At 43.1% G+C, this 20,759-nt stretch overlaps 1 protein-coding gene across 1 annotated transcript; it reads left to right on the top strand.

Annotated features, from left to right (window-relative positions):
- Positions 1-477: 477 nt before the first annotated feature.
- On the top strand, positions 478-12,907 carry C4H4orf48 (chromosome 4 C4orf48 homolog). The gene is made up of 4 exons (XM_035547339.2): positions 478-545; positions 722-879; positions 6,706-6,794; positions 10,628-12,907. Exons 2-4 carry the CDS (start codon positions 756-758, stop codon positions 10,691-10,693), a joined length of 279 nt encoding a protein of 92 aa, XP_035403232.1. The 5' UTR covers positions 478-545; positions 722-755; the 3' UTR covers positions 10,694-12,907.
- Positions 12,908-20,759: the final 7,852 nt, after the last annotated feature.

Raw genomic sequence — 20,759 nt, 5'->3', positions numbered from 1 at the left:
GAAGGCTTTATTTTCACTGTAATTAAACAACGTCCATAATGGAGCCTGCCCCAGGGCACAGGACACCAGCAGCAGGCACTGGATCTTTTTTCCTTCCAAGCAAACTTCTGAGTTTTCATCTCATCTGAAACCTCCGAGAATGAAGTCTCACTTTCAGTGAGCTACAGCTAAAGCAAGGAACAGGAGCTGCATCTTTCAGCACAGTCCCCTTGGGAATAAAAGCAACTAACACTGACATTGCCCCAAGACCCTCTTGTGGGGGTGGCAGCAGCCGGCGTTCGCCAAGGGAAGGAGGTGGCCTTTGAGGGGTGGAGGCAGGGGAGCACAGCAGTGGCCATCCCCTGATTTGTGGTCCCTTTAAATCTTCTCCTCCACTTGGCAGCTCCAATTTTTCGGTGTTGCCATGGCAAATCTCCATGGCAATGACCCCAATCAGGGAAGGGGGGGGGATGCAGGGGGACGCATGCTCAGAGAGGGTGCTGGAGTCTCGCCTGCTCGCTTCAGCTGCTCCAAGGGTCTGGCACACAGGCGAAGGGAAAGCTCAGGTACTGGGCAAACTGCTCCTTGGGGTTCACCGCAAGCCCGTGGCGTGTCGTTTCCATATGTGTGCATGTGGGTTTGCTTGTGCATGTGGGTCCGTGCTTATCCCATCTCACCCACTTCTCCGTGCAGAGCGCGCTGGGAGCAAACTGCTGATTCTCACTCTTTCTCCTCGTTCCAGGCTGGGAAGAAAGCTTGAATTATTGACGAGAGCAATGGCGTTGCCGTCTGTCCGTGGTGTGATGTGGGTGGCGATCCCGCTCATCTCGGTGCTCGGCCTACTAAGCGGGAGGCTTGTGGGGGCCAGCCAGGACTCTGGGAGTGTCATCCCCGCTGAAAGTAGGTACCGCCGGGCCGCACTCATGCCCTCCTGCTGCCCCGTGTCCTGCTTTGTTTCCTCCTCGTAGCCCACTGTGGCCACACCGATATAGTGAGCTCCGGGGGTACCCTGCGCTGCCTGATTAGGGAGGGAGTAATGATGAGTTTGTGACCTGTTAGCAAAGCACATGAAGACAGTGCTTATCAAAACAGCAAGCAAGCAAGCAAAAAATATAGTTAGTTAGGAAAAAAAAAAAAACAGTAACTGCATACTCTAATTTTCATCTGAGCTTTTTTAAAGCTCTTTGGTTGTTAGGTCTTTTAGTTTTGCTTTTTTTGAGAGCTTTTTTTCCACATTTGCCCCTATACACACAACATCCTTCCAGATCTGGGTATTGTTAGAAATAAATTTGTTCTTATTTCTGCTAGGGTATTGTATTTTGCTTATTTTTTTGTATTTAAAAGTTCAACTTTCTTGTAATTACTGCAGATAGACACAGGTAAAGTTGTCCCAAACAGTGTATTTGTAAAACATACGTAGATTTCTGAAATCCTGCTGCTATTCTGCAGACCAAAAAAACCACAACCCAAAATACGACAGACTGACCTGAGCACACTTTGGAGCTGGGAGCTCTTGAATTTGGATCACAGCTCTGTATTAACTTCCGTCATTTTGTGCAAATCTCCAGTTAAACTTTCTCAGCTCTAAAATGAGGCAACAGTTCTAAGATGCTAGGGGATGGAGTCAATGTTCTCGGGCTGTTTGGTGACAATGAGTTTGAAGTAGCTGCTCAGTGGAAACTTAAACTATCCTCTGGAAGAAAAAAAGAAGGAATGTAATTGCATACAAGCCAATCTCTAGTTCTTAGGCACACTGTGTATCACAAATATCTTTTTACCTAACTGCTCAAATTTTTATATCAAGATCTGATTTAGTCACTGCATCTTATTCTCCTGTAATTGTGTTATTCATTTTCAAATACACCCATGGCTGCCTCTATAGGTCTTGAATGCTGAATTCTTCCCTTTTTCCATTCTCTTCTCTTTTCATTAGTGATAAGTGTTGGTCTGTTCTAAAACAGACCTCATCTCTGTTTTGTGTGTATGTTTTCCAGGCATACATTCATTAACTTTAATAAGTTTTGTGGCAAGTAGTCTATTTTGTCTTCTCAAAGAGACTATTGTGATTAAAAAATGAATTATATGTACCCTTTGTGTGTCTATGTTAGTGTAGGTAAGTCAAAACCTTTTGGAGAAAAAGTATATTGTGGTTCCTTGTTCCTCTTGTGTGGTGGAAACTCCTATTTTATCTGTAGAACAAATCTCTTGGCCACTGTCTCCAACCCCAATCTGATCTTTTTGATATCCCTTGGCCAGGCTACGGAGTCCTCTGATGAGCCCTTGAGAAGGATTCCTTGTCTTGCCTTGCTCTTGCATGTGAGAGTGAGGAACGAAAGGCAGATCTGAGTGTTTCTGCAGAGATATGCTGCTCTGTCCTGAATCCTGGAGGCTGGTAGCAATGCTATGAATGCACGAACGGTATTCGTGTTTGAGCCCAGGCCAGGAGAAAGGCTCCTGACTCATCATGAATTGTAAATTGTTTTGTGCTGCTGCAAGGACAGAGTTTTAAAGAAACAAGGTACTTGCAGTGGTCCTCATCATCCAGTTGTGGAGAAAATGCTGCACAGCTGCTCAGTGCTCCAGCTGCCTTCCTTTGCCCATCAGTGCGAGCTGCTCTCAAAGCCTGGGAATGCTCCTAGACACATCTGATGTGCTACAAGAGGTGCAGCTCATGGAAAACAGGACACTGGGCTAGAGAGACCTTTGATTTGATCTAGTACAGACATTCCTGAATCTTTTCCTGCTTGATCTCAGCTCCACTGGCTATTTCTCATCAAGGAGCTGCTTCTCTTGGGCCCTGACCCAATCTGGGGGCAGTGCTACTGCTGTGCTTAAGTCCATACTGTCAGCACAGGTAAATTGGTAGCTGTGTGTGATCCAGGAAGAAAAAGGGGGCTCTAGTACAGGTTCCTGACAGAGAGATAAGATGATGGACCATGCTAAGTGCCCTTCTGCAGGGCAGACCAGCGTGGTGCTTGGTACTTTTCTCATTTCCCAGGTGTGGGACATGGAACTGGGAATGTGCCTTTTATAGGAACAAACAGCTCTGCTGCCTCTCTCTCCCACTTAGTGGGAGAAGTGTGTTCCCACTGCGGCACCGTGAGAGGCCAGCAATGATCTCTGCAGGTGTAGGAGTTGCAGGAACCACAGGAGATGTGCGGGAGCGAGTCAGAGCTCTTGGTGCTGCAGAGAGGTTCCGTGCTGTTGCATGGCACTGATCTCTGTCCTGGCGTGCCTTCTCCTACTCTTCACTTCACTTACTCTCTGCTAGTCAGAGAACCAGGCCCAACTTTTTGCAAATAATGCTAATTAGGAGTGATTAATCACGTCCTTATACTTCATAGGCACCACTTTGCATTTGCAAAGCCTGTTCAAGTATGAAATGGTGTTACTAATGCTTTCAGAGTATTTTTCTCTAAAGTTGAGAGCAATCCACTAAAAAATAATTAAGCAGTTTCCCCAACCTCCCATTGCATTTACAGCCCAGATCACCCGCTGCGAAAACTGAAACGCGGAATTTGAAGAACAGAAGCTGGTCAGTCTGGTTTCATTAGCCAAGGTGCATGAAATACAAAGAGTAAATGCCATGTGCATGAGAGGGAAAGTAAATTAGACTTCCACAGTGCTTTCAGTTCCAGTTTTTCACCAAGAAGAAGCCAAGAAGCATATTTTAAGCTCTCCTCCCCCACTTCTCCCCAAACACACAAAGACACATACAGTCTTCGTGCTGACAGGATCCATTTAAAGAATTATAGCTGACTCTTGATAATTCTCATTATGTTAATCCACAAACCTGTTAAGTCTCCCTATGAATGATAGCCTGTTCCCAGCTGTCAGCAAGGAATTAATAGCACTCTGCTGTACTTTGCTACGACGTGAAGGTTTGGTTTCACGAGTGCTTAAAGCTGATGTAACCCTTCTCCTCCCCAGAACCTGGCCCCTTGTCCTTGTTCTGGCCCCAGAACTTGTGCATTCAGGAGCTGATGTGGAGAAAACAAAATCAGCAATCCAGCTGACCAAGCAACTGCATGGTCACTGCTTGCTGTGAGCAGGGGAAGGTGTGGGAACATGCAGCCAAGGACAGAAAGGATGGTGGGGTTGCTCCAAGTGGCAGCAGCGCATATTTAGGTTTGTTTAACCCCCTTGTGAAAGCAGACCCTTAAAAACTGTTACTTTGGGGAAATGTTCACTTTACCCTATTGAAGACATTGTGAGCAAAAAGAGAGGCTGAGTCTGGCTAGATAGGCCAGCTTGCCAGGCCAGCTCTTCAGTCTGGAAAAGTGACACTGAGGCAGGGAGTGATGGAGATCAGCAAAGTCAAAAGTGGGACAAAGATGGTGAATATATATTATAGCTGTCTTTTTCAGTGCAAAAATCGGAGGCAGGAAATGACACTAGTTAACTTCAGAGCGCACAAGACTGATACTTGTCACACAATGAACCATTGAGCTGTGGAACTCATTGTCACAGTGTGCTGTAGATGCCAAAAGTTTCCATGGATGCAGGAAGCACTGTAGCAAATTAATGTGAGAAAAATCCCTGGAGGGCTTATCAGGTGTAAAAACACTAGCCAGACTCAGGATGTCTCCAAATCTCTTGGTAGCCTAGAATAACATTGCTGGAGGTTTATTCTTATATATTATCAAAGTACCTGCTATTGTCTACTGGAAAAGCCTGGCTACTATGATAGTTTAAAAGCTCAGCTGGTAAAAATCAGACTGTAGCAGTAGACTTTCCAGGTAGTGGGGATTTGCTGCCCCTATTTTACTGGGGGAACTGCATTCAGGTTGCTCTGTGCTAGTGCAAGATGCTTGTTTGAGTTCAGCCCTGCCCTAGTTTGGTCTCCAGAGCTCAGCACAGATGTGTGCTCTGCAGGGCTGCGTAGGGGGAAGAGTTCACACCTCCACAGCTGCCCTCCTCCTCCTCCCAGGTACAGCTGTCCTGTCAAATAAGTCAAAATGAAAGGGCAGGTTAAACAGCTGGATTTTGCCATCCCAGGGTATCACAGAATTCATAGAATATCCTGAGATATTGGGTCCAGCTCCTGGTCCCACACAGGATACAGCTGGTTAGAGGAATGACATGAGCTGTCCCGCTGCCAAAGCTGCTAGCAGGGGTGCTACCTGGGCCCAGACACAGCTGCACCTGGAGAAGGACCCTCCACCAAGGAGAACAGCCCAGGAAACCATACGTATCTGCAACGTGGCTCTGAAGAGCAGTGCTGTATCAGGAGCTTCGTGTGTACTGATGCAGGGCACACAAAGCTGTGAGGGTATATGTCCTCCTTAGCACCACCTTTTCCCGCAGAAGCTGCTCTGATGCCAGGGCAGCTGCTTTCACAGGGGTGGCAGAAGTGTTAATAACCACTTGGCGTGGTTGTGCAGCTCCACTAGTACCTCCCTGCCCACACAGGAACACTTGGCCGCTATAAATACCAGTGAACGATCCCGCACAGCCTTTGTGGTTGCAGGTAGTTTCAACTATGGAATTCGTGGCATTCCTCGAAGATGCTTTCTCCATGTTGGCAGGGGTGGGAGACATTCATTTATGACCTGTAGTTTTATTTTTTCTCCTGCAAGTTCTGATTTTGAGAACATTTTGTGACGGGGTATGCGGCACTTCCCCAAGGTGGAGCTTTCTGAGCAGCCCACTGCAATGGGAGGGAGCAGGCTGCAGTACCGAGCGGGTGGCAGATTTGCTGATGGCACAGTGAGGATGTAGGTTCTTCCTAAGGGCTCTGCTCCGTGCTCTGAGGTGAAAACAATTTGACTACCAAAGTACTGATAACAGGCTCTGGCTGCAGGGAGCTCCGTACCTACTGCAGCATCACCTTTGCGCTCACTTTGCTTTGTCAGAGCAGCACGAGTGGCTGCCTGGGGACAAGGATTTTAGCACTGCCCCCACTATGGGGACTCTGGGATCAGTGTAAAAAACTTTCCTCTCTTTCCATTCCCCCTGCATCTCCTCCAGTGTCTGCATTTTCTTCCTCTGAAAACCCATTAACCCATTAAAATTCATTAACTCTGTGGCTGAACTGAAAGGTGTGAGATCGGTGCAGGGTGAATTCTGGCAGCGTAGAAATGCCCAGGTCCAGCAGCGAGCCAGGCTGGTTGTTGTCACATCCCTTCCTCCTCCTCTGCTCTGCCTTCTCCCTGCCCTGCCCCTCTGTGCACACACACACTGGCATCAGCTGCAGAGCCAGTGGGACGCTTTGCATTCCTGGCAGAGAAAAAATACAGCAGCAGGTGAAAGGAAGCAAATACAGAGCTGGCAGCGACCCTTGCCAAGCTGTTCTGTAAGAGCTCCTGTAAAAACAGAGCTGCTTGTCTGATTTTTGAACCACTGCAAGCTGCTATTTTCAGCGTGTCAGTGGAGGATTAACCCGTGTACAAGGAGGAGGAGAGGATTTCCATTTCAAGGAGAGAGCCTGGGGGCTGAAGGCACACAACACCCTGCAGAACCAAGCTTGGGCTACATTCAGAAAAGCCCACGTAGCAAAATGCTCTTGTGCTTTTGCTGGTCCTCCCTCATCAAGTGAGCACTTGCACACCAACAGACAGAGCCCTGTCCACAGGCGGCCCTAACTTTGCTCAAATGCAGGCGTGGGTCCTGGTAACATGGGTTTTCTCCTGGAATTACAAGGTCTCTGAGCCTTCCCTCTTTGTACTGCCACACACCAGATTTCATGCTGTGACAGTGATGTCTTTTTTCTATACCTTTCTCCAGGCCGTCCCTGTGTTGACTGCCATGCGTTTGAGTTCATGCAGAGGGCGTTGCAGGATTTAAAGAAGACGGCGTATAATCTAGACACACGGGTATGTGTTTCTATAGAAATGCTTTGACTGAGCCTTTATCTTCGAGTGGCCAGGTCTGCTTGTCTGCATACAGCAGACACGACATCTCTGCTGACTCACTTCCATTTCGGCAAATAGGATTGTTCCAAGTACAGATTATTTTCCACACGCTGGAGAGCTTCAGTAAAGATCATCTAGTCTAACTGCTTGCATAACAGGCTAAAGAATTACCCCAGACAGTTCCTGCATCAAATAGAGAAGGAAAGATGCATGAAAGGGAGGAGAATGAGAAAGATGATTTATTCTTTATCTCACAGTGTTGCTTCTGAGCTGTGGATGTTTGTCCACTGGGCAGGAGCAGTAGATGAATGGGAGAGCAAGCAGGGCTGGCACAGAGGAAAGGCAAGCACATATATTCCTTCCTCATGTATGAAAAAGGAATTCATGCTCTCCATGAAAAAGGGTGAGGTTCATTTGTTTAGGTAGCTATCACAGCACACAGGGCATTTTGCAGCTGCACCTGCCTGTCTTGTGCTGCAGAGTTCCCAATGAACAAAATACGAGGGTGCGTTAAGTGCCCTGATTTTAGCAATACCTACTTATGTTGGTTCTTAATTATACACAAACACTGGAATAGGACTTAATGAAAACTCACAAGTGGTTTCCATGCTGCCTGAAGTTAGCAAGGGGCGGGAGGTCTCTCACCTCTAATAAAGCCCCTTCGTATGTCTTGCACTACCTCTCCATCCCTAATAGCTCCATGAACATTGGCAGCATGACAGCAAAGCAACTTCTGGTAAGAGAAGTCAGACTGGAGCCACATCTGCCAGTTCCTTTGGGTGACTGCTCAGTGCCTTCAACCAGTGCCGTCTGTTGGTGGCAGGGAAGTGCTCCTTGTTCCTTCAAAGTCACGCTCCGCTCCAATTGTCATTCACAGCAGAGTCAGCCAAAGAGATGTAAATCAATTATGTCTCAAACGATACCACTGAAGGGCAATTACGTTGCTTTGCATTTGGTTTCTTGTGACCTTGGGCAATCATGTAGGGCCCTGCATGATAAGGTCAGAGTGACTGGAGCTTCCTTGAGCTATCAACAGCAAACTGATTAGGCCAGAGATCTGTGTGCAGCGTGGGTTACATTGCAAAAGTTTCCCATGCACTAGCCTAATACTCAATAACTATTAGGTGTCAGGCTGCAAATAGAGGGGCTTTAGCCCTGCAGCTGGGCTGGGCTGCTGTGGTCCATGGTGGGGTTTCACCCGCTTGGATTAGGTTCAGCTGACATGTTTGGTACCTATGCCTGACCAGGAGGTACTAAATTACTGCTGAGGCTGCGCTGAGCAGATTTCCTGAGTGCAGCAGAGACAGCACAATCCCTTAATCCCACTGACTGAATATCTCTATATTCAGACCTATGTTGACATCTGTGTTGGCTATTTTATTTGGGGTTTGTAGTGAGAGGAGAACCCATCAGAGAGCAATGCTGTGCGGTAAGAGGCTAGGCAAAGTGTAGAGGGAGAAGATGGTCCCAGAGCTGCTCATAAACTCATAAACTGCTCATTCTGCAAAGACCTGGACAGGCCTGAGATGACAAAGCTCTGGTTCAGACAGCTGTCAGTACAACCAAACAAGGGGTACAGGAATAGTCCATCAAGAAAACAAACAGAACCAGTTATCCAGAGCATCATCCTCCCTTTGACAACTGTAAGTTTAATATTGCTAGTAAAGAAAGGGTATATTATTTTCCATCTTTTCCTGCCTTTGGACTGAGACTCCAAAGACCTTTCTAGAAGAGATATTTAAATATAAATTACTAAATGGTGCAGAGATTCTAAAGGGAAATGAAGCGGCCAAGGCTCTATAAGTGGCACATTGTGGCTTTCCATTCTCTGAAAGGCACAGCCTCCATATCCTTACTGAACTGCTGCTGCTTGGCTGATGCTGACCAACTTTACCTTCTCAAGTTTTATATAAAAATAACTTCATTTAACAATTCCCGAGTCTTTAAATTTCTTGTTCCAAAGGCAAACCTCACGGAGGAGTGTTCTATCCGAGACTCCCTAAGCCAATGCCAACAGGGCCACAATTAATTTTGGTAAATGATGCTTCTCTCTCATAGTCCTTCAGTTCACAGTTGAGTGGTCCCAGAGCTGCTCTTCCTGCCTGTAAATTGGCATGAGTGATGCCTAGACAGGGTCTGGGGCAACAGTGACAGCTTGCTGGCGTTATGGTGAAAGCCAGTAAGCCTGCGTGACGTTAAGGTGATTCTGTTTCTACCGGGCTCCAACAATGAGAGCATTCACTCATCCAGGATTGCTCCGTACGCCCAGGGAGCAGTGTTTAATAACGCCTGCCTTTGCACTAAGCCGATAAGTGAAAGCAGACAGGGAAAGTGAACAAGTTCCTCTTTAAAGCAAAGGTGGATGTCAAAAGTTTGGGTTGGAAAGGATAGAGGGCTGCGGAGGGGAGGGAAAAGCAGCTCTCAAACAGCCTCTGCCTGCCTCTTTAGAAGTGCCCAGCGACTCCTATGGGAACCGGGTGTCAGCTCCATTAGCTGGGCCTTTGCCATTTTTAATTTGTCAGGAGGTGTCATGCAAGGGGAACGCTGGCAGACTGAAGACCTCATGTTTCACAGAGCTCTTTCATCTTTTGTTAACAAGCAGGTTTCAGGCTTTTGTATTTTTTTTCCTTTTTTTCTTTTTTTTTTCTTTTTTCTTTTCCAGTGCAGATGGAAAACCCATTCATGGTGAATTTAAGCCTGGATTTTATTTTATTTTTTTCTCAAGAAACTCTTCAAAGTTAGTCTACAAAATACTTAAGGGACCACAGACCACAGGTTGAAAACCACAAATCGTACTCAGGAGGAAATTTCTCTTCAGTCACGATTGCACTTGCTAAAGTGAGTTGCATGCACCATCAATTTTATTTTGAGTCTTGCAAGAGACTCAGCTTCTGAAATGATGGTGCCACTTGGGAAACTCAACCATTGTTCCCCTATAAGTGAGACCAGGACCCATAAAAGATCTAAGTCTCATCTTTGAGGATCTGAAATTTTTTTTCCTGGATACAGATTTAAAAAAAAAAAAAAGGAAAAAAAAGCTTGGAAATGTTTTTCCACTAAGACACTCCAAAACCAAGAGCAAGTAATTTTAAATAATGTATATAGGGAATGGTTTTTAAGCTTTTGATGGGGTTCTGGAGGCATGGCTCCAGATGGAGTTGGTAATAAGTCTTTAATACTTACACTGTACTTATACTATATTTACGCTGTACTTATACTTACAACTGTCAGTAAACTAACTCAGGATGAAATAGGAGCCACAAATTAAGGTCTAGGTCTGCTCTGAAAGATTGTGAGCTGCAGACAACAAGGTTAGACTGACAGCTGGACTGAACCCAGAGTTACTCTGGAGAAGCAGCAGTGTAACTGAGAGCACAACTGGCTCCTTAGCACATGCTATCTGGCGCAATTAAATTATACAGTACTGAAGACATCGTCAACAGGAAGCCATCAGTCACTGAGAAGGAATTAAGAGCAGTGCAGCTGAAAGTGGAATTTTTGCTCAGCATTTATAAAGGACACACTAATAATTTTGACAGCCTAGTCCCTGGAAGTTAACTATGAAAATGAAAACATTCAGATTACAAAAACACTCTCCATGCCTCTTAGTTCTGAATATACTTATTTTGTATCACTTTTTTTCTGGATGGAAACCAGCATTAATAACTATGATTTTTCACTCAGCACAGCACCTTGACTACAGCTGTGCAGAGGGATTAGGTCGAATCAATTATATACTCTTTTAAAGTGATATATTCATTTTATTTTATTTTTTATTTATATTTTTTTTTCAGACAGAATCCCTCCTCCTGAGAGCAGAGAAGAGAGGCCTGTGTGACTGCTTTCCTGCAATACTCTGAAATGGGCACTGGGATTCGGCCAATGGACATTTATTAATTTTTAAAATGCTGTTCAATAAATTACAGGAAGATACAGAGTGCAAGTTGTGCCACACCACAAGAAAAACAATTTTTATCCAAACAGGTACAGCTCAGTTAGATCATTTTTGCTTTGATGTGTTTTATCAGTACTGTATGTGATATTGCATCTGCTGAAATGTCAAAAGAAGAAAACAGTGCCAGCGTCTCACTCATGGGCTTTATGCAAGGACACCATCTCACTTTTTTGCTATTTCAAGCCAAAAATTGCCCTTAAGACTGTCAGGCCAACCCCTCCGTCCATGTAAATCACCACAGATCTCTGAAACTCAGTGGAGTCACATTCCTTCATATATTTCTGTTAGAATGTGTCCCCAACATGAAAAGGAAGCTACTTCACAACGATGCTTAGCTAAAAATTTGCAAACAGGCAGTCATGGTTTTATGTAGAAATTAATAGCTGTCACTGACAGCTTGGCAGCCCAGGGAAGGAATTTGTTCCCAATTGTATCAATAGTCCAGTGCACAGCAAGCACGGTAATCTGCATCCCAACGTTAATTTCTTCAAAGCCACCCAGTAGCTGTGATCTTTTTGGAGGGATTTATTAAGTATCTAATGTGATCGCTAACATTTATAATCACATGAATACCGCCTGGCAGTTGAACCGATCGTGTCTGCCAAAATCTTCTGGAGAAGTGTCTTTCATTAAGCAAATCACATACTGGGCTGAACCACTCTCGCTGGCCTCTGCAGAGAGTTTTGGCAGACAGCCTGCCAAACGCCTGCACACCCAGGAGCCTCCTGCAAACGGTATTTTTAAAATATTTAGGCTCCAGCAAAATGGTCCATAGCTCTTGCATGAACTTTACACAGGGATGAATTTCACTCCGTAGCGATGGGTTACAGTGCTGATACTATTAATATGCCTGCTGCAATCAGTGGGAGACGAGAGAGGACAGAAAAAAATAGGTGTAGCAGTAGTAGTAGTAGACAAGATTGCACCTTGTTATTCTTTGAAAAAGAATAGCAGTCCCTTTCTCCTTGTTTTTCATTTTTCCTTTTTTGGGGGGATAGGGTGGGGAGAACAGAAGATGCCCCCAGTGGAAAGTTTTTGTAGATAATAGAAGATTTTTCATAGGACTTCAAATACCCTCCCCAAAGTGTAATTAGTAGAGATCAGTAGATCAGCTAGAGCATCTATGTACAGACTAGAAATTTTATACAAGCAAGAGTATGGAAGCAGTATCAACAACAGCGGAATTCAAAGTTATTTTACCAACCTTTATTAAAATGTCCATCTTCCCAAACGTGGCTGATATTTTGCTGTCAGGCAGCTCAGTAAGTTATGACAGTAGCGAGTAACCTCTGAATGTTTCCAAACCTCTTCTCTTCCATTTTATCCCACCACTGCAGGCATAGGGAACTGCGAGCCACTGCCAACTTATTATTTTGTGTGCAGTCACCCTCAGCAACACAAAGGAGTGTATTACCGTACACTCTGCCAAAGTTGTTTGAAAGGCTTGTGTTTTTCATCAGGGAAAAGCTTCCTTGCACCTGCATTTCAAGTAGGAAATTTACTTTGTCCCTTGTAGTATTCTAGAAAAACCCTTTATAGGTCATCAGGACCTAGATTGTGTAATCACGACACAGCAACACATTGCTTCTCATAGCATTACACTCCACTGCAGCACTGGTAACTGACTGATGGGAACCAACAGAGGTTATCAGTATAGGCTGTGTCTTATTTTACAGATAAATTGATAGGCATAACACAACTGCTTTGCGAAACACCAACCTTAGGTTGCTTTACTCCCACCTAGATTTGAACTTAAGCAATGCACTGATCACGAGTTGACTTTTTGTAGGAGGCAGAATTCCAGCACAGCACACCTTCTGGGAACTGCAGCATGTCTATGGTTTTGTGTTGTTACTGAACATGCTTATTCTGCTGGTCACTTAAAGAATCTTGCAAAGTCCTATTAGCAAACACTTTTCTTTGGCTGTGTTTTCATTTAGAAAAAAAGTTTGCTCACAGCTAACTTTTGATATATGCAGCTTATTATGATAAAAAGGTGGAACGAGTGATGAGTGGATGTTCTCTGGCTCCCAACGGGATCAGAGTGACATTGCAAGTTTTGGCACTGACTATATGTACTCCTCTTTGTCTAACAAATAAAAAGGCAAGATGTATTGCACTATCTGGTGTACTTTGTTACTTATTTGGAACATGATAGCACTCAGCAAAAAATATCAGCTCTTTAATAAGGTGGAAAAATCAGGCAAAAATGCTATTTTGAATTAAAAAATCAATAAATCTTGTATTTGGGCTCAATTTATGAATGTAATCCTATTTAATGAAGTATAAAATTGAACTCACTCTTATTTGAAATTAAAAGTACTGCAATGATTTTTGTGAGCTTTCTAAGGACTCCATACTCTGTACGTGATGGTTATGATAAAGCTCCTTGTAATTAATATGGTAGCATGAAGAAAAATTTGAGCTAGATAGATTTAATTTATTATTGCTCATGAAGTTAACTTAAATTCAGAACCCCATGGACTCACCATTTGCTGGAAGAAACTGTGTATTTTACCAAAGGATTTAATTGCAGTAGGCCTTAAATCAGAAAGTCTTCTTTGCTTCATAACACTTTGTGTTATGTAAAGTACCATTTTACTGTGAAGCCAAGGCAATTTTCATGACCTTTTGAAACCAAGCTGTGTCTGGTGCGGTGCTGCTGCAGGTAGCCTTGGGCACAGAGCATTTGTACACAAGGTGGAGTGAAAATGGTAGGCTGTAAAGACATACAGTTAAATTCCCCCTAGAAGAGGAGAAATATAATCATGTTAACACGATGCTATCTCTGGGTAGGCAAGATGTTGGATAAATCCTCATAATGCATCTCCACAACTTCTCACACCTTAGCTACAATGTTCTTTGGGTGTAACTCCATGTATTTCTAAGGTAGTCATTTTGAGCTGAGTCTCAGGATAACTCTGTGAAGACATGTCTCTGGATTTTGTTCTGAAAAACAGGAACACAATTCAGCCTGCTTGTAATGAAGATCCTTTTTAGGTGACATCCAGGGTAAACAGTATGATTAGCTGAATCTGGCAAGTATATGGACTGGTGTTCCTTGCCCATATGTTTCTCTGAAATACTCTGAAAGCCCCACGAAATCCTCCCTCCAGATGGAAATCTCATATTTAGAAATCAAATACTTCTATCAGAACTGGTCTGTAGGTAACTCCTGGGGAATCTGAGCATCCAATAAACATTCCCCACTTTCTAAGCAATAGTCATGAACTGCGTAGGTATTTTCCTGAAGACCAGCCATGTCAGCTCCAGGCTGGTGCTCAGAGAGGAGACCTCTTCCTGCAGCTGTGAGACTTGTGCAGGGTGCCGGTGAGTCTGTTTGTTTGCTACTAGAAGACAGTTCTCACCCTGCTGAGAGAAAACACTTGCTGTGCTGACGGAGGCTAACAGGAATTCCAGAGTAGTTCAAAGGTAATTTAAAAGAAGAAAATCTCTGTGGCTGTTGTGTCTTTCCTGAGGCAGAGAGAGAAACATAAACTAAAAAAAGGATTTTTTTATTTTATTTTTTTACTTTGGAAGTAGCACAAGACAGAACGTTTGCCTTTGCTTCTCCTGGCAGAGAAGAAGGGAGACCCCTCCCCTACAACAATGTTCTGCTTAGTCCTTCCCCAGGCAAGAACTCAGTGGGAGAGAGAAAAGGGGATCAAATGTGGAGGGGAAAAGGGATACCTGCCTTCTGCAGCCTGGCTGAGTTCCTGGCAAATCAGTGGAATGGGGAGCACATTGGTGCAACAAAAGGGCTTATTCACCCCACTCTCATCGAGCATGGCATGTGCACTTTGCAAGCTTTCCAGAACCTGCTTTTGAGATCTGTGCAGCGTAACGCAGGTGGAAGAGGTGGTTGCAAATGACCCCGGTGCTCCTCAGCTGGAGTTATTCAAAACATAGGAAATGTCAGGCAGGCTTTGTGCTGTGTCTGTTCCAAAGAAAATACAGAAGATCTAGAAACATCCTTTGCTAATTTGTACTTGCCAATTTGAAAATTTAGGGGAAACTAATTTGCAGGTGCTTTAATTAGCCAAGAAAAAAAGGCAGCAGTCACTTAAATGGTGTTATTGGTGGCAAAAGTTATCTAGAGGTGGAAAAATAATATCAGCAGCAAGTATATATATGTATAACATGTATAAAATATTTATTTTTATTTTTGCTCCCCTGGAAAGACCTTTGGTCTAACCCAGTGCAGACAAACTTAGGTGCTTATGTTGTGTAATGTAAATGTCCAGAGAAGAAGCTGAAGTTATGAACTTTCTTCCCTTAACTTCAGAGGGGAGGAATGAGAAACATAAGAAGGCTGTTAGAAAACCACTTAACCATTCTTGTTATTCCAAGGGGGCCTGAAGCACATGGTAAAATTAGATCTTGTGTGGGACAGGAGATACCTGTACAAAGGAGGAAAACAAACTACCAAGTTCTTTCTTTTGGGGTCCCTGCACCCACAGTCCATCCAGAGCCCAATCTTCTCAAGCCTGTATCGCATGCTCCATCCCCAAGGTGGATGGCAAATGAAAGATAACTGGATCCCTAAAATATCAGGCCCAGTTGACTGCTGAGCTCAAACATGATGGAGAAGAAAGGCAAAAACAAAAGGAGCATTTGCAACACAGAGCAACCATCCATGATGGAGCTTTATACAGTGAGGAACCACAAGTAGTTGCTTGGTCTGTGTGTAAACACAGCCCTGTTCCTAGTAGATAAAAAGAATTACCATCAATGATGATGTTCATTAATACCCATTATTAAAGCTTCAGTTCGCTACATCCATCCTTATGCTTTCCATGCAATATCTCTTGGCAGATTAAGTCCCCAGTAAACGATGGACTTTTTGTTCAGTCTGGCTTGTGTGAATGCTTTGTTTGAACTCCATATGTTTCTGTTTATGCTGAAATCATTATCAGAGCTGTTCCCTCAACATTGTGGCACAAATTCGACTCATATATGCCCACATGGGATTCTTCATGAACTCACTGGAAAGCACAAAGGTGACTCAGGCCTGTTTCACACCAACACAGTACTTCATTTACTCAGTGTGTTTATTCTGCTGTTTGGATTTTGTACAGTCCTCTTACTGCAACATAAAAGATTTTCCTGGGGAGAGCAAAGCCCCTGTGCCCTGTCCCTACATCACTAAGCTGAATTCTAAAGAATTTTGATGCTATAACATCACGTTTCTCAAGCTGATCAAGAGCTGGCTTCAAGATGAAATGTTATCTTTTGTTTAAGTATTGACTAGGTGAAATAACAAATACAAGTCTAGCCATTTTGTAGTGGTGCAGAAGGTATTTAATCATCTTAAAAGCATGAAGATACTAAAGATATATGCTGTCTGCAGCACTAGTTTCTGAGCCTGGATGTTTTTTCTAGCTCTTGATACAGCAACCTGCTTGTACTACTTCATACATTATAGATGGAAAATGACACCTCTCAAGAGGACAAATTCAAGTTATACCAGATTTTGTTCCATATAAATAAATTAAGAAGGTGAGGTAAAACTATGGATCTATACATTGTTTGCAAATCCACATTAGTCAGATTATACCGAGCCTATCTTTTCTGATGATTAATTCCTTTTCTTTTTAGTTGCTCTAGAAACTGAGCCTGTATTTCATTACTCAGGTGTACGTGGGAGTTGAATGTATAGCAGACTGTAAAACAAAACAAAAAAAAGCTCATTGGTAGCAGTTAAGTATAGTATAGACCTGAAGAATTTAGAAAACAGGAATTCTTGAGCTCTGATACATCTTTGCCAGTTAGGTTCTTTGGGATACGGGCTACGTTTCCTTTGCTATCTCTGCCCTCCAGATTCATCAGTGGAGGAATAACTATTTTTATAATAGGATTGCTGACCACTGTGTCTCACCTGCAGATGTATTAAAAGTAAGCATATTTTGTAGATGAAAATACTAAAATCGTTGTCAATGTACTTAAAACAATGTACATCTTTAGATGAAAATGTAAATCTTTAGACATTATAGCCCTGTATGACTTCTTGTGTCAAAGATACAAATAATTAGTGTCTAATTGTTGTTTGGCTGATATTTGAATGATTTAAACTGGATTTAAAAAAAAAAAAAGAGGTGAGTGTTACTCGTTTAAGTCATTTTATAAAATCAATGATTTTCCTATTTGGTAACTAATTAAAAACCTTTCCCTCAAATTATGGTCCAGATTCCTAATACATCTTCCAGAACTGTTTTAATGTGCTGCTCATATTTCCTTTTCCTGAGCAACCATGAGTAAGTTTCAATACCAACATGGGCAACAGTGAAGAAATATAAAGATTATTCTATGAACATTTGCAAAGGAAGAAGGTTATAAATCTCTGTTCAGAGACTAGATTTATTATGTCTTAACATAAGCTTTAGTAACTAGGCTGCTGTATATTGTCTGCAATAGAACAAGTACTTGCCAAATAATGCATTGAATAATTGATTTTGTCTTCATGAAATAATTCTGAAGAATGGGTTATAGGGACTCCAGTATGTTTCATTCCTATGGGAAAAAAAAAAAAAAAAAAAAAAAAAACACTTGCAAAATTTAAAACATTCTTTATTGCAGATAATTAGCTGTTTCCCATACATACAGTTATATAGCTCAAACAATTTTATTGTGGTGGAGTTTGAATTAGTCACATTTAAACAGTTGTTGAGAGATCTGGACTTGGAAGTAAATGAAGGCCCTCAATGGATTTAATGGGTATTGGACCTTGGCCAGCTCTCCAAGTACAAGTGCAAACATGCAACACTTGGGAAAAAAATCAGACTAGTAGCTAAAGGCTGGGAAGACAAACACGGTGAACTTGGGAAAAATGCATTTTGCTACTTTCCCTTTCAAGTGAGGTCGGATTTATACCTTGTCCATTTAAAATTTTAATTGTACATGACATGTGAGCAAGTTTTTGTATTGCATCCTCAAGGTTAGTTGCCATTTAGATTTGCAGTTTATACATGGAGGGCCACCAGATACCTCACATACATCAGGCCAGGAATTTTATCATCAAATTCAGAGTCTGGAATAAGCGGGCGTGAGCTTTTCTGGACACTGCTGGCAAACAGTTGGTCCTTTGGACACCAACATACTCCTCCCAGTCCTTGCCAACCTGAAAAAAGCAACCAGCTTCTGCCTGGGTGACTGACCAGCTCTGTTGAGAAGAGCTTCACTGACAAAGTGATTTGTGGGCTGCACACAATGCCTGGGAAGATGAGTAGCCAGCACCTCTCTCGAGGAAAACCTAATGGCATGGATGCCTGTAATCCTGGCAGGGGAGATGCTTGTTAGGCTGTCTGGCATAGTGTGGCTTGGTTGTGTGTTGACCATGGAGAGCAGAAGGCTGTAACTGGAGTAGGTGCTGCTGCCCCTGTAGCACACAGAGGCATGAATAGTTCAGTTGGAAGACCTACAAAGACTGAATCCAACTGTCTGACCACTTCAGAGGCGTGTCAAGGTATACATGAATCCACTAAGAAAAACTCAGAACCCAAAATCTCAGTTGATACTGACTGTATTCTGCACTTCTTTGAATACACATATGTATGCCTCAAATATGGCACAGATTAAGTTTGCCAAAGCACAAGACAAAGAGTAATACCCAGCTGAAGACTGCCAGCCTTCCAACGCTGGATGTCTAGAATTGAAGAGCAGAACAATGATGAGGCAAACATTTTTAGGAAAAGCAGAGTGGTTTTTAATCCCATCTTATAGCTTCTTGTACTAGTAGACAAGATGAGGATTTGTGCAGGTCAGAATGCCAGTCTACGAAAACAGGTTGCTTTGGCCTCAAGTCTGAACAGCCTGCAGGCTGCAGACGTGCTCATCCTTCCCTTTAAGGGCCAGTTTGGTTGTTCACCCTGGAAACAACTCTTTTGAAAGACAGAGTTTTTGTAGTTCTTATGATCCAAACTTAATTGCATTTCATAAAGCAGGGAATGGGAAGCCAGAAGGCCCTTAATTCTGTAAATGAAGTTTCAGTCCCCTCCAGCCTATCTCACACAAAGTGTGGGCTTCTTCTTCGGCTGCCATCTTGTTGTCAGTCTGCATATTCCTTGCTGAAGTTGCTGAGGTGGGTGGCACAGTCTCATCAGTATTTTGCCAATTATTTGTTTCTTTCTCAATGAAGCTGCAGGTGCCAGGAACATGCTTGTTTGTCATCACTAGTCCATACCATGTCTCAGAGAAGATGGTAGATATGGATTTGGGGTGGTGAAAGAATCAATGCAGCACTCATGATGGTAGTGCTCACCTGCTTGGAACAGAATAAGAAATGTAGTGATTAAAACAGAACAAATATTTAAAGCATAACCTGGAAACACAATTTGCAGTTATCTGTGTATTGTTACTGTATATTAATAGAATCATGTCAATGATAATGATATTTTAAGTGTAAATTGAGATTCAGTGTCTGAACTGAAGAGGATGAGGGTAGACAGGAGGCAGCAGTGACAAAGCAGTGAAGAGTTCAGTAGTTCAAAGAGAAGGAAATTATTAGAGACAGGCTGTCTGTACAGGCTGCTAATCTGCAGACCAGTCTGATCTGCAAGCTCAGCACCGAAAACAGACAGAAAAGAGGAGGGAAATTCGCAGCCTGTGACCTGTGTACCCAGGGCACCACTTCCTGTGCCCCAGACAAGGCACCATTTTGTAGGCCCTTAGAGCTGCACGTGTGGACAAAATGGCTGCCAGCAGGCAGAATCTCAGGGTGGAAGACCAGTATGCTGTCAGCATGCTGAGGACCTGGCCTGCTATTTGTGCTCGAGCACAGTGACAAAGGGTTGTACATACCTTAAGATCTAGAAAGAAACCAACAACTGTGTCTACTTCTGTTGTTTCTGTGAGGCAGCACCAGTGTGATAATGGGAGGAAAGCATATGCAGGCTTTATATTCCGTGGAAAAGGGGCCCCCAAGTTGATTTTATGCCTGAGGCCCCTTAGGAAGGGTATAGCCCTGGCCAGAGCTGGCTTCCAGCAGCCTTTCATAAAACCCCAGCCTTGTAGTATTTGACAGTGATTGCTCAAAGCCACCTCTCATCTCGAGATAGCCATATTGCACAGTTTGGGATGATTCCAGCGTAACGCTGCTGTATTGTTTGTTTGCAAGGAAGGAACAGACGTAAAATGCAGTTTGGTACTATATTATCTCATTAGCGTGACTGTGATTAAATCATATGGGAACCACCATGTTACAGCCTCGCTGTCAGTCATAGAATTTGTCAGGTTATATGTACTGCCAAATCCAGGAGTCTAAAATCACAAGCACTGTGGAAGAAATCATGGGACTTTTGTAAAAGAAACAAGTTGAAATAAGTACATACATTTTGTTCTTTTAGTTTAGTGTCATTTTTTAAACTTTAAATAATGCTAGCTAGAAACTACAGTACCAAATACCACAGAAATTGTTTTAAATCTGAAAAGCTGATAAATCCAGAGAGCTATGTGATGCATTGCTTTTAGTTGTTAGAGTAGATAAAGCATGAAAGTCTTTTGCTACTGCAGAGGCCCCTGCAGTCTGTAGTCACAGAACTCTATTGACTTTCTCAGAGTTCAGCTACTGATGAATTTGGTCTGGTCAATCAGGCAAAAGTTGCATCTACGCCCAGTCATTCATTATATTTTGATGTAGACTTGGAGACTGTTGAACTGTGTTTTGTTGTGCCTGATAAAGAAAAGCAGATACTGTGTTTGTACACGCAGATGGCTTATCAAATGTTTCCCAAGGATGTGGTTGTGGAGCTCAATAGACTTCGGTGTGATCTTAGAATCAATTAAATTCTGAGATGCTTTAACACGTTTTGATTGAAAAACAAGACAGGATAGCTGTGCATGGAATACTGATGAACAGGTACAACAGGAGCAAGATTGTATTGGTAAAGTGGATGGAACAGTGAACTGAAATACACTGCTCCAGATGTAATACTCTAGATACACTTTCTGTTTCAGTTCTGCACATTCCAGTAATC

Source organism: Cygnus atratus, chromosome 4 (genome assembly GCF_013377495.2).
Source record: "Cygnus atratus isolate AKBS03 ecotype Queensland, Australia chromosome 4, CAtr_DNAZoo_HiC_assembly, whole genome shotgun sequence".
Lineage (NCBI taxonomy): Eukaryota > Metazoa > Chordata > Aves > Anseriformes > Anatidae > Cygnus > Cygnus atratus.
This window is presented reverse-complemented; position numbering and strand designations above follow the sequence as displayed.

What these genes read in the sequence shown, in the direction of transcription:
- C4H4orf48 (XM_035547339.2), top strand. Translation starts at nt 756, where the DNA reads ATGGCGTTGCCGTCTGTCCGTGGTGTGATGTGGGTGGCGATCCCGCTC. An exon ending in GAGTGTCATCCCCGCTGAAA is followed by an intron (nt 880 to 6,705) that starts GTAGGTACCGCC and finishes ACCTTTCTCCAG; the next exon opens with GCCGTCCCTGTGTTGACTGC. An exon ending in CGTATAATCTAGACACACGG is followed by an intron (nt 6,795 to 10,627) that starts GTATGTGTTTCT and finishes TTTTTTTTTCAG; the next exon opens with ACAGAATCCCTCCTCCTGAG.